The sequence below is a fragment of the Mirounga angustirostris genome, unplaced genomic scaffold (genome assembly GCF_029215605.1).
Source record: "Mirounga angustirostris isolate CCGP_5_RB_7025 unplaced genomic scaffold, mMirAng1.0.hap1 SCAF_8, whole genome shotgun sequence".
Lineage (NCBI taxonomy): Eukaryota > Metazoa > Chordata > Mammalia > Carnivora > Phocidae > Mirounga > Mirounga angustirostris.
In genome coordinates, this window is record NW_026991716.1 from 32,572,100 (window position 1) to 32,584,732 (window position 12,633).

General features: G+C 37.7%; 1 protein-coding gene across 4 annotated transcripts in view; it reads left to right on the forward strand.

The window, feature by feature from the left end:
• MAPK14 (mitogen-activated protein kinase 14) overlaps positions 1-12,633 on the forward strand; it is a 73,727-nt gene that overhangs the window by 40,380 nt on the left and 20,714 nt on the right. For 2 of the 4 annotated variants that reach the window (XM_045866784.3, XM_045866783.3), the window contains exons 4-8: positions 4,368-4,479; positions 5,187-5,216; positions 5,553-5,600; positions 6,291-6,405; positions 6,969-7,040. In XM_045866784.3, the coding sequence (XP_045722740.1) occupies positions 4,368-4,479; positions 5,187-5,216; positions 5,553-5,600; positions 6,291-6,405; positions 6,969-7,040 (377 nt within the window). The remainder of the gene's footprint in view (positions 1-4,367; positions 4,480-5,186; positions 5,217-5,552; positions 5,601-6,290; positions 6,406-6,968; positions 7,041-12,633) is intronic. The other 2 variants (XM_064597525.1, XM_064597524.1) reach the window with 1 other exon arrangement.

Genomic DNA, 12,633 nt, shown 5'->3' on the forward strand with positions numbered 1-12,633 from the left:
CATAAACATTCAGTAACTTCGCATGATGCTTGCTTTTGTCCACTGTTGGAAGATTTATTTTTGGAAACCTTTCTGTATATGATGAGTTGGAATATGACAATTGGTGGTTGTGGATTGGTCTTTGGGATTCATGGAAACGACATACAGTGATTAGGTTAGTTCCTGCAAGACACTTCTGCCATGAATAATGCTTTTCAGTTTACTTAATTGTAGCCTGGCAGCAATGCTTGATAGTTATTACTAGTTAGACTGATTAATCTTATATACTTACATAATGTTTTGACAGTCTCACCCTCTGTCTGGAAATTTTAGTGATAAAATGGATGTGGTCTCTGACGGGGACAGTGGTGGAATATTCTAATTAAAAGCATGCTCTTTCGGGACACCTGAGTGGCTCAGTAGGTTAAGCGTCTGCCTTCGACTCAGGTCATGATCCCAGGGTCCTGGGATCGAGTCCTGCATCAGGCTCCTTGCTCAGCAGGAGCCTTCTTCTCCCTCTGCCTGCCACTCCCCCTGTTTGTGTGGTTTCCCTCTCTCTCTCTCTGACAAATAAATAAATTAATTAAATCTTAAAAAAAAAAAAAGGCAAGCAGTGATCTTCTGGCTGTGTAGGATTTAAGTCACTGGTAACCATTTATTTATTTATTTTTTCATTTTATTTTTTTAAAGATTTATTCATTTAGTTGAGAGAGAGGAATAGCAAAAGAACACAAGTTGGGGGGTGGGAAGAAAGGGAAAAGCAGGCTCCCCTCTGAGCAGGGAGCCCGACACAGGTCGACACAGCTTGATCCCAGGACCCCGAGATCATGACCTGAGCAGAAGGCAGACGCTTAACCTACTGAGCCACCCAGGCACCCCTACTGGTAACCATTTAAACACAGTAGTTATACTTGAAATTACTATGGTTGCCTTGGTAATACTGCTTAACATATTTGTGAACTAGCACAGACATTTTAGTTAAAATTTTTAGGTTTTATTTCAAGACAAATTAAGATAGATTCTAAGTGGAATCATCGAGAACAATGTTTTCTTTGTTTACCTTTTCTCTTTAAAATTATTTTTTAAAGGGGCGCCTGGGTGGCTCAGTTGGTTAAGCGACTGCCTTCGGCTCAGATCGTGATCCTGGAGTCCCGGGATCGAGCCCCGCATCGGGCTCCCTGCTCAGCGGGGAGTCTGCTTCTCCCTCTGCCCTCTTCCCTCTCGTGCTCTCTGTCTCTCATTCTCTCTCTCTCAAATAAATAAATAAAATCTTTTAAAAAAAATTATTTTTTAAAGTTGAGAAAATAATCCTTTTATTATCCAAAGTCATAAAAAGTAATTATTTGCAAAACACACTTATAAAATAAAAATCGGATTCTCTCTTCCTCAACCTGAGCCTTGCAATTTGTCATAATTGAAATTATGGATATGGCAACCATTATACTAGATCCTCTGGGAGAAGTCTAAATATTAACCAGTTTCAAAATATTTCAAAATATTAACCAGTTATTGGCAACATTTTCATATTTGTCAGATTATGTGTCAGTGGGGTTGAAAACTTCGGTGACTGTGATTAATGGAATATTGCTAGGTTTTTGCCAGCTTTCTTCTTTCATTAAAGGTTAACTTTGATAGTAAGTATTGAGAATTACTACGGAAATTATCTGGAGATACTGCTTCTAGATTATTGTGATAATTATAAAACTTTTTTTGAAAAGATCATTCTCTTGACTTAAATTTGAAGTGACCTGGAAGAATTTGGAGGCAATATGTGCTGTGATTAAGATCATGCATGGTCTTGAGAGCAGACAGTTTTCATTTCAACCTGATATTACCACTCTTAACCTTGAGCAGGTTACATATCCTTGTTCTGTCTCTGTTTCCTCATCGATGAAATGGGAAAGCTAATGGGACTTAACCTTACAGAGTTGTCAGGAAGAGACCATGAGACGCAGGCATTATAAACAGTGCTTGGCACAGAATAAGCACGGACTGCATCTGGTTATGTTACGTTCAACTTGGAACATCTCTTAAGAGAACTACCTTTATGTAACATTTCAGAAAGTCCAGTTTTTTCTTTAAGTTACATTTACAGTCTGCCCTTCCTCAAGGCAGTATAATTGTGCAAGCTTTAAAAATATGAAATGCTAAAATCTTAATTTCACGTCTAGGTTAAGTTCTGTTGATCTTTGTGAAATTGGGAACTGGCTGTATCATCCCAACAGGGAAATTATGAAACAGAAAAAAATTTCAATTCCTCTTTGAGGAAAGAAAGTAATAACAAAGTGTGTGTGTGTGTCTATGTGAAGAGAGGTCATACACATATTTATTTATATAATACGTTAATAGTAGATTTAAATTTACTAGCCTGGTTTCTTTCCCCCCAAATTTATAAAAAATAAAAATAGAAATGAAATGAAATCAGCATTCTTCATAGCTCAGTTGGTATACATTATTATTCAGCCTCAGAAATGAGTAGTGATTCTTACACAGTAGATAAAACCTAACCTGCTTTTTAAAAATTCAGCCTTTTTAGTACTGATCTGGTTTTTATGTTCCCATGGCTGTGTAATACAGTAATGAGTGGGTAAGGTATTGCATCTAGAATATCTATGGTGAACCTGTTGGACTTGAATGTAATTGTTCCCTAATCTGACCACATAGGATTAATAACCAGCACCACACCTGTGAGGAGAGGTTCTGGAATGTCCCATCTTGCTTATAGATAATGTTCCTCCTTCCTTTAAAGTAAATGAGGGAATATTGTCAGTGAACAATATCCTTTTGCCAGTGAATCCTGAAAAAGAAGAATTATAATTTGAAAATTTAAAAATACTATTTTAGAATCTACAACTTTGTGTATAATGAGGTGAAAATAGAATGATAGATTTAAAAATCCCAGATACTTTTTTTTTTTTTAAGATTTTATTTATTTATTTGAGACAGAGAGAATGAGAGACAGAGAGCATGAGAGGGAGGAGGGTCAGAGGGAGAAGCAGACTCCCTGCTGAGCAGGGAGCCCGATGCGGGACTCAATCCCAGGACTCCAGGATCATGACCTGAGCCAAAGGCAGTCGCTTAACCAACTGAGCCACCCAGGCGCCCCTAAAAATTCCAGATACTTTATCACAGCAGTGCGTTTAGTAGCACTGTATATTTCTCATGGAACAACACTTTTTAAAAAACTGATACTAACACATACTTCATTCTGATTTTCATCTTTGCTCTTTTCTTTTCTCTTTAGATAACTAACATCAAGTAGGAACGAGTATAGAAATTTTTAGAAAAATAGATGGTAGGTCGTAAAGTTAGAATAGGGGTATTAAAAATGAGCCCCCCATGAGTAGTTATTAAGTTTTTAGCGATCACTGTGGTACTTAGTGGATAGCTATTTTATTTTATTTTATTTTATTCATCATGATAACTGTACTCTTTAATCCCCATCACCTATTTCACCCATCACTCCACCCACCTCTTGTCTGGTTTGTATGGTTCAGTTTGTTCTCTATAGTTAAAAGTCTTTTTGTTGGTTTGTCTCTCTTTCTTTTTTCTCCCCTTTGTTCATTTGTTTTCTTATGTTCTGCATATGAGTGAGATCAAATATATTTGTCTTTGACTGACTTATTTTGCTTAGCATTATACTCTAGCTCCATCCATGTGGTTGCAAATGGCAAGATTTCATTTTAATGGCTGAGTAATATTCCAGTGTGTGTGTGTGTGTGTGTGTGTGTACACACTACATCTTCATCCATTCATCTATCGATGGATACTTAGGCTGCTTCCATAGTTTGGCTATTGTAAATAATGCTACAGTAAACATGGAGGTGTATGTATCCCTTTGAATTAGTGTTTTTGTATTTTGGGATAAATACCCAATAGTGCAATTACTGGATTGTAGAGTAGTTCTATTTTTAATTTTTTGAGGAACCTCCATACCATTTCCACAGCAGCTGCACCATTTTGCATTTCCACCAACAGTGTCAGAGGGTTCCTTTTGCTCCACATTCTTGCCAACATTGGTTGTTTCTTGTGTTTTTAATTGTAGCCATTCTGACAGGTGTAAGGTGATATTGTAGTTTTGATTTGCATTTCTCTGATGATGTTGAGCATCTTTTCATGTGTCTGTTGGCCATCTGTATGTCTTGTTTGGAGAAATGTCTGTTCATGTCTTCTGCCCATTTCTTAATTGGATTACTTGTTTTTTGGGTATTAAGTTGTATCAGTTTATATATTTTGGATACTAACCCTTTATCAGATTTGCAAATATCTTCTATTCAGTAGGTTACAATTTAGGAGTGGCCTTTTCGTAAAAACTTTTAGAAGTCTTATGAAGATAAGAGCTTTTATAGGGGTTCTGGATCATTATGTAACTCTCCATTAATTTCTAGGTATCTGGTCACCCATCTCATGGGAGCAGATCTGAACAACATTGTGAAATGTCAGAAGCTTACGGATGACCATGTTCAGTTCCTCATCTACCAGATTCTCCGAGGTCTCAAGGTATATTCTTCCTTCTCCATTCCAAGGCTTAAGAAAAGGAAGGAAAAAAAACAACAACAAACCTTTCCTATGGAAAATTTCAAACACTCAAAAAATCACAAGTACAATCATAATGTAATGAACCCCTATGTTTACTCAGTGACCACAGTTACCAACATATGGCCAATATTGTTTCTTTTGTATTTCCCAATCCCTGGATTATTTTAAGGCAAGTCCAGGCATAATGTCATTCCACTCATAGATATTTCAGTATGTATGTCCAAGAGCTCAGGACGTCATTCTTACATCTAAAGAGTAGTAATAATTTCTTGAGATAATCTAATACCTGGTCAGTGTCAGGTTGAAAGTTTAAAAACCTCCTCAAGGAGCCCAATTTATTTGTGGGAAGGGCAGGTAAGTAATGTTTTAAAATTAAGCCACCTTTGACATTTAGCAGCTTTGAGTCCTCATTGAGCTCCACAGCACCCACCAGAAAACGGGTTGAAAGCTCTGTTACCTGAAGACAACTCTATGAGTAGAGCTGATGGTATAGAAATCATAGTTATGATAAATGTACAGATTACTATTAATTACTTGTTCTCATTCCTAATCCCATTATTTAATACTCGCATTTCTTACTGGTTCATGAAAATATATTTAACTGTGTCATATGACTGTAAGAGGTTGGAGATAACTTTATGATTAATTGACCTTTTTCTCTTTCACAGTATATACATTCAGCTGACATAATTCACAGGGTAATGTGATTTTGATTAAATTATTTGGGGAGGAGGGGGGTACTGAAGTGGAGAGGACCTGCATTCAGCCAAGATCCTAATCTAAACTTACTTTAGCCATGGAACTATATTGATTGATTGTAACTTTGCTCTAGGTTTAAACTGATTAAAGAAAAAAGATGTATAGTTTTTAGTTATTTAAGGCTAATTAGGACTAGCTAGTGACTATAGATGGAGATCATTGATAGCTGGATAAAGTCTTACCTTTATGTTTGGATCTTCATCATTACCTGTAGGGAGAAAACCTACCATGTATCATGAAGTTGATCCTGTCTTCTCTGTACTTTTGCTTCCTAGGACCTAAAACCTAGTAATCTAGCTGTGAATGAAGACTGTGAGCTGAAGGTGAGATGAACAGACACTGGTAATTGTTTGTTTCAACGTGTAATTATGTGTTTGACTAACCAGGCAGACTATATCCGAAGATTCATACTGTCCTTAGGAATATCAGATTTTGAAATTTGAACCGCCCCTCCGCTACCCCTAATCCTGGCTTCAGACAGCCACTGATCTGCTTGCTGACACTATAGATTTATTTTTTCTGGAATTTCACATAAATGGAATCATACAGTCTCTTTGTGTGTATGTGTCTAACTTATGCTTCGTATGATATTTTTGAAATCTATCTGTGTTTAACAGTAGTTCATTCCTTTTTATTGCTGAGTAGTATTCATTTTATGAATATGCCAGAATTTGTTTATCCATCTCTCCTTGATAGACATTTGCTTCAATTCTAGTTTGGGGCTGTGTATAGCTGCTATGAATATTCATATTCAAGCCTTTGGGTGGATGTATGTTTCCATTGCTCTTGAATAAATCCCCAGGAGTAGCATTTTTTGTTTAGCTTTTTGTAATTTTATTTTTTAAAGTTCTTGCTGTGTTTATCATGTGTTCTAAGCATGGACTAGGAAGTATGTTTATGAAAGTCCTATATTATTCTTCCTTTTTCTAAGGCAGTAGAGTTTTTTTCCCCTCCTGCTTTATAAGTCTTAGGAGCTTGACTGTCCAGTGCCTGATTTCTCTTTTCTCCCTTAGATCTTGGATTTTGGACTGGCCCGACATACAGATGATGAAATGACAGGCTATGTGGCCACCAGGTGGTACCGGGCTCCTGAGATCATGCTGAACTGGATGCATTACAACCAGACAGGTATTGCTTTTATTGGTTATTTGGCACCTTATTAGTCACCATGTTGGGTGTATTTGGGATTCTCAGAAGTAGAGATGATGGGAGTGGGAAGAAACATCTTTTTACCCCCTCAGTGATCCTTTTAAAGTCGACAGGAAATATTTCAGTTGCTCATATAGAGAAAGTGGGATTTTTATACACAGCTTTCAAACTTTGTGATTTAGCAGTTGGGTTTTTATTTATTTAGATTTCCAACATATCTGTGAGTACCTCTACCTGAAGACAATGGGTTCATAATTTTAACCGCTCAACATTACTTTGGAGAATCTACCATTTCTACCAATAAGAATCTCTACCCCTTTGTGAACAGCTTGTTTCTCTTGCCTTAACTATGTTTTGATGTCCCACCTATGTAGCCCTTTACTGGGGTCTTAATAAGCTTACTTCTGTAAAGAAGAGTATGATTGTTGAACCTCGAATGTATTATATATTAATTTGAGTATTTCACCTCTAGTTATAGTTTCATTTGTGGTCAAGTTTGATGACAGTGACATCGTATGCCCTTTTCTCTTTAATTTTGCCAGTTGATATTTGGTCAGTGGGATGCATAATGGCCGAGCTGTTGACTGGAAGAACGTTGTTTCCTGGTACAGACCGTATCCTTTAAAAAGTTTTGGATTCTTGTTTCTTATCTGTATTTCAGTGTCCATGGAAGTATATTGCTTTTGCCTAGCTCTAGGGAAGGCTCTCAGTTATTTGCTTAAATAGTTAAGATATGTGTTATGAGGTCTGCCCTCTGAATGAATATCTTGCCTTGTCAAGAAAGAGCCTTCAGTTTACTTGTGTGAGTTGGAAAAATTCCTCATAAGCTGGAGAACTCTTTACATCTCTCACATATCATCTTTTTACAGTGAGTCCCTTATTATATTAATCTTCTCACAGCAGTTCTGCAACCTGAGTGTATTTCTGAGAAGCTCCAGATCTCAATGACTGGTTTAGTCTGCTTGTACAACACTTAATGAGCACAAGGTACCATTTACAAATCAGGGGTATCTTTAGCTTTTGTGTTTGGTTTACATGTTAAAAAGATTATATTTGGTCCCTATAATGATGTACCTGCTGACTATCTTTATATTTGTTGTTTAACAACAAATAATAAAAACAAGAAGTGATAAGGTCATCCTGACGTGTGCCTTTTTTTTTTTGCAGTGCAGTTTTGTTTTTAGCCTAGAGTGTAGCCAAATCTTAATTTACTTCCAGATTTATTATCTAGTTTATAGTTTATCATAGCCCTTTTATTTTAGGTCCTTTCTTGTCTGCTGCATGCCCATTTCATGGTTTAGAAATAATATCAGCAAAATGTCAGGTGCATGGGTGGCTCAGTTGGTTAAGTGACTGCCTTTGGCTCAGGTCATGATCCTGGAGTCCCTGGATCCAGTCCCGCATCGGGCTCCCTGCTCGGCAGGGAGTCTGCTTCTCCCTCTGACCCTAACCCCTCTCATGTGCTCTCTCTCATTCCCTCTCTCTCAAATAAATAAATAAAATCTTTAAAAAAAAGAAAAAAAAGAAAGAAAGAAATGATATCAGCAAAATGTGGTTTGTTGGAACTCCCATTACTTTACTTGGGGAAAATGTTCAGGTGAGAAAGAATGTTGACTTATGTGTCTAGAATTAGGTTTGAAGATTTTTGTATAATTCATCTGACTAGCCTGGGAGTGGGTTTGGTTGAGCTTTAAAGATGCTGCAGTTATGCTATGAATGTGTTCTGTCATGCTTAGAGACCTAAAAGCTGTTTCAGCCTCTCACCTAAGCAAACTCATGGAGTTTATAAACCAGAACATCAGTTTACTTGCTTATAGTTTGGGACATACTTCTGTGGTGACTGTGATGTTCATGTTATCTATCCACATGTTCTAACTATCTTCTGCTAGAGGAAATGTACTTTCCTAATGAACTGAAAAACTTCTGCCCCTCAGGCAAAGCTGTTTATTTCCCTCTGAATATTTCTGCATTGATATAGAGCTCTGCTTCTCATGGCCAGATTCTTAGTTTAAATACCTAGTGTTTCTCCTTTGTCCTTTGCTTCATTCACCTATGTGTACGTCTTAGAAATGTGGTATATACATTACAGTCCAGGCTAAGAGAATTAGGGAAAATTTGTAATTCCCCCTTTCTTCAGGTACATATCTCAGAGTCCCATACTTTAGCTGTCTTCCTGAGCATACTACTCTGCTGCATTGCTCTGTTCCCCTCTTCCCTCGTCTCCTTTATTATATCTGTCTCCGTCTGTCTCCAGTCAGCTGCAGACACTTATGCCTACATAGATAACCAGAATGGTGGAGAGAGAGAGACAGCAGGGTGTACTAGTCGAGAGCACATACTCTGGAATCAGACTTCCTGGGTTTAGATCCTACCTCGTTTACTCCCAGCTGTTTGACTTTGAGCACATTTTCTAACCTCTATCTCCCGGTTTCCTTAACCATAAAATGTTAATGGTATATACCTCGCAAGGTGGCTGTGAGAATTCAGTGAGATAGTATCTGGAACGTTCTTGGAGCCTGCCAGGAAATGTTAGCCATCATCTTCATTAGTGACTTTTGGGAAACAGTTTTTCCCTTTACTTTCCCACCCTGTTGTCTACCTATGAATCATTAAAGGTTAATTTTTGTTTGTTTTATTTAAATTTTGTGACAAGTAGTAAAGGATGGATCCCCTTGGCAGGCTACTGGTAGAAAGGTTTCAAAGCAGTTGTGCCCTATGGTTTTATCTCAGACAGCTGCCTACTCCCTGATGCCTTGACTCTTTTATTTTTATTTTTTTTAAAGATTTTATTTATTTATTTGAGAGAGAGAGAATGAGAGAGCACATGAGAGGGGGGAGGGTCAGAGGGAGAAGCAGGCTCCCTGCTGAGCAGGGATCCTGATGCGGGACTTGATCCGGGACTCCAGGATCATGACCTGAGCCGAAGGCAGTCGCTTAACCAACTGAGCCACCCAGGCGCCCCGCCTTGACTCTTTTAGAATGCTAACTTTCACGCGCACCTGAGTGGCTCAGTCGGTTAAGCATCTGAGTCTTGATTTCAGCTCAGGTCATGATCTCAGGTTTGTGAGATCGAGCCCTGCATTGGGCTCTATGCTGGGTGTGGAGCCTGTTTGAGATTCTCTCTTTCCCTCTCCCTCTGCCCACCGCCCCCCATCTCCCCGATCTTGCACACGTACACACTCTCTCTCGAAAAAAATAATAATAAAAAAATAAAAGAATGCTAACTTTCAACCTGGAAGAAGTCTTCCCTTGTTATGCGTACTTCTTTTCCTTCTATGAACTTTAGAGAAAACCTAGCATTTAGACCTTTTCCCATGGGCTTTTTTTTTTTTTTAATACATGCAAATTCATTTCAAAATTCTTATTTTAGTAATACACCGTTTCTTTTCACTTGGCTCTTTTTGAGACAGATATTCTCCTGGGATCGTAAAAATCAAATTCAGAGGATTTGTATTTGTAATATATGTAACCCCCATCTTGTCAGTTGCCATCTGTTTGGATGTAGCTTTGGTGGCCTGACAAGGAAAGAGGAAAGTGTTTTCTATTATTTTTTTTTCTTGCCTGAAGTGTGCAATTACTTATAGTCTAGCATAGTGGTTCTTTTTTTTTTTTTTAAGATTTTATTTATTTATTTGAGACAGAGAGAATGAGAGACAGAGAGCATGAGAGGGAGGAGGGTCAGAGGGAGAAGCAGGCTCCCCACCGAGCAGGGAGCCCGATGTGGGACTCGATCCTGGGACTCCAGGATCATGACCTGAGCCGAAGGCAGTTGCTTAACCAACTGAGCCACCCAGGTGCCCTAGCATAGTGGTTCTTAACTCTCATTTTTCATCAAAATACTTTAGGGAGCTTTTAAAAACTCCAAATGCCTGGGCACCAGAGACCCAACTTCAATTGGTGGGGTCAAAGCACAGGCTTTGGCATATTTTTTAAGTCCCCAGTTGATTCTAGTGTGGAGCAGGTGCTAAGCACAACTGGAATTTAACCCAGCTGACTTCTACTTTTAGCCTTTTAGGCTGATCCTAAAAAAATTATTTAGTTAGGCAGTCTTTCCTCATTTTTTTTTTTTTTTTAAGATACCAATGAGATCAGAAAATTAAGAATTTAGGCTTATCTACATGGGGGCCTAGAAGGATGTTAGAAAACCTCTGATTGAACCCCCTGTTTTTAATAGATGTGAGGAAACCAAGATCCAGAAAAGATAGGTCCAAAACTGTTATTTATGACTCAGGTCACAGTTTCTTTCCATCATTTTGTTACCTATTCCCCTGATTACTAGAACTTCTCTTAAAACCTTTGGAGAATGTGCTGGCCCCACCGTTCTTCCTTTGCCCAGAAAAGCATGCAGCTACTGCTTATTTATGATTTTTAAATGCAACTGAATGCCGAGGCAACCTCTAGAGCATGCTCTTTATTTGAGTGCAGTTTTCTCCCTGTTTTCCTCATTTATTAATCAACTTCCATTTAGAACTGGTGGCTTTAGCTTCTAGATAAGCACTATCTAATAGAATTTTCTGTGGTGTTGCAAATATTTTATATTTGTGCTGCACACTGTGGTGGTTGGTAGCCACCAGCCACATGTGGCTATTGAGCACTTACAATGTGGCTAGTGAAACTTAGGGAACTGATTAAAAATATCTCTGCGGTAAAATGTATTAACATAAAATTTGCCATTTTAACTTTTTCTTATTGTGGTAAAATATACCTAACACAAAATTTACCATTTTAACCATTTTTAAATATACAGTCCAGGGGCACTAATTACATTCACAAAGTTGTGCAGCCATCGCCACTATCTTATTTCCAAAACATTTTCATCACCTCAAAGCATCGCCACTATCTTATTTCCAAAACATTTCATCACCTCATACCTGTTGAATAATAACTCCCCCATTCTTCTTTCCCATAGCCTCTAGTTTCCTCTCTTCTGTTTCCTGAATTTGCTTATTCTAGATATTTCTTATAAGTGGAATCACACAATATTCTTTTGTTTCTTGATTATTTCCGTTAGCCATGTTTTCAAAGTTTATCCGTGTTGTAGCATGTTATCATAACTTCATTCCTTTTTATGGCTGAATACTATTCCATTGTGTGTATATGCCACATTTTGTTTATGTACTCATCTGTTCATTTCACCTTTGGCAATTATGATTAGTGCTACAATGAACATTGATATACGTTATTTGAGTCTCTGCTTTCAGTTCTTTGTGGTATATATCTAGGAGTGGAATTATTGGGTCATGTGGTAATTCTGTGTTTAGCTTTTTGATGAGCCACCAAACTATTTTCCACAGCAGTTGCACCATTTTTGCCCACCAATGATGTATGAGCAGTTTCTCCACATCTTCACCAACACTTGTTCCTTCCTTCTCCTCCCCCGGCCTTTTTTAATTATAGCCATCATTGCAGGTACAAAGTGGTACCTCTTCGTAATTTTAATTTGTATTTCCCTAATGACCAATAATGTTGAACATCTGTCCCTGTGTTTATTGTCCACTTGTTTATCTTCTGTGGAGGAATATCTGCTCAAGTCCATTACCCATCTTTTAATTGGGTGGTCTTTTTATTGTTGAGTTTAGTTCTTTATGTATTCTGGATATTAAACCTTCATTAGATACATGATTTGCAAATATTTTCTCCCCTTCTGTGGTCTGTCTGTTCACTTTCTTGATAATGTCCTTTGATGTACTAAGGTTTTGATTTTTTGAAGTTCCAATTTATTTTTTCTTTTGTTGCTCATGTCATAACTAAGAATATATTACCAAATTCAAGGTTGAGAAGATTTACTATGTTTTCTACTAAGAATTGTATGGGTTTCTCTTATATTTAGGTCTTTGATCCATTTCGAGTTAAGTTTTGTGTATGATGTCAGGTTAGAGTTCCAGCTTTATTCTTTTGCATGTGGAAATCCAGTGGTCTCAGCACGATTTGTTGAAGAGACTACCCCCCACTGAATGGGCCTGGCACTTTTGTCAAAAGCTAATTCTATTCTGTTGGTCTGTATATCTATCCTTATAGCATTTCCACATGTTGTTTTGATTCCTGAAACTTTATATGGTAAGTTTTGCATTCAGGAAGTGTGAATCCTTCAATTTTGTTCTCATTGTCAAGTGTTTTTGTTTTTGTTTTGGCTCTTCAGGGTCTTTTGTAATCCCATATGAATTTGAGAATGGACTTTTCCATTTCTGCAGAAAAGGCTATTGGACT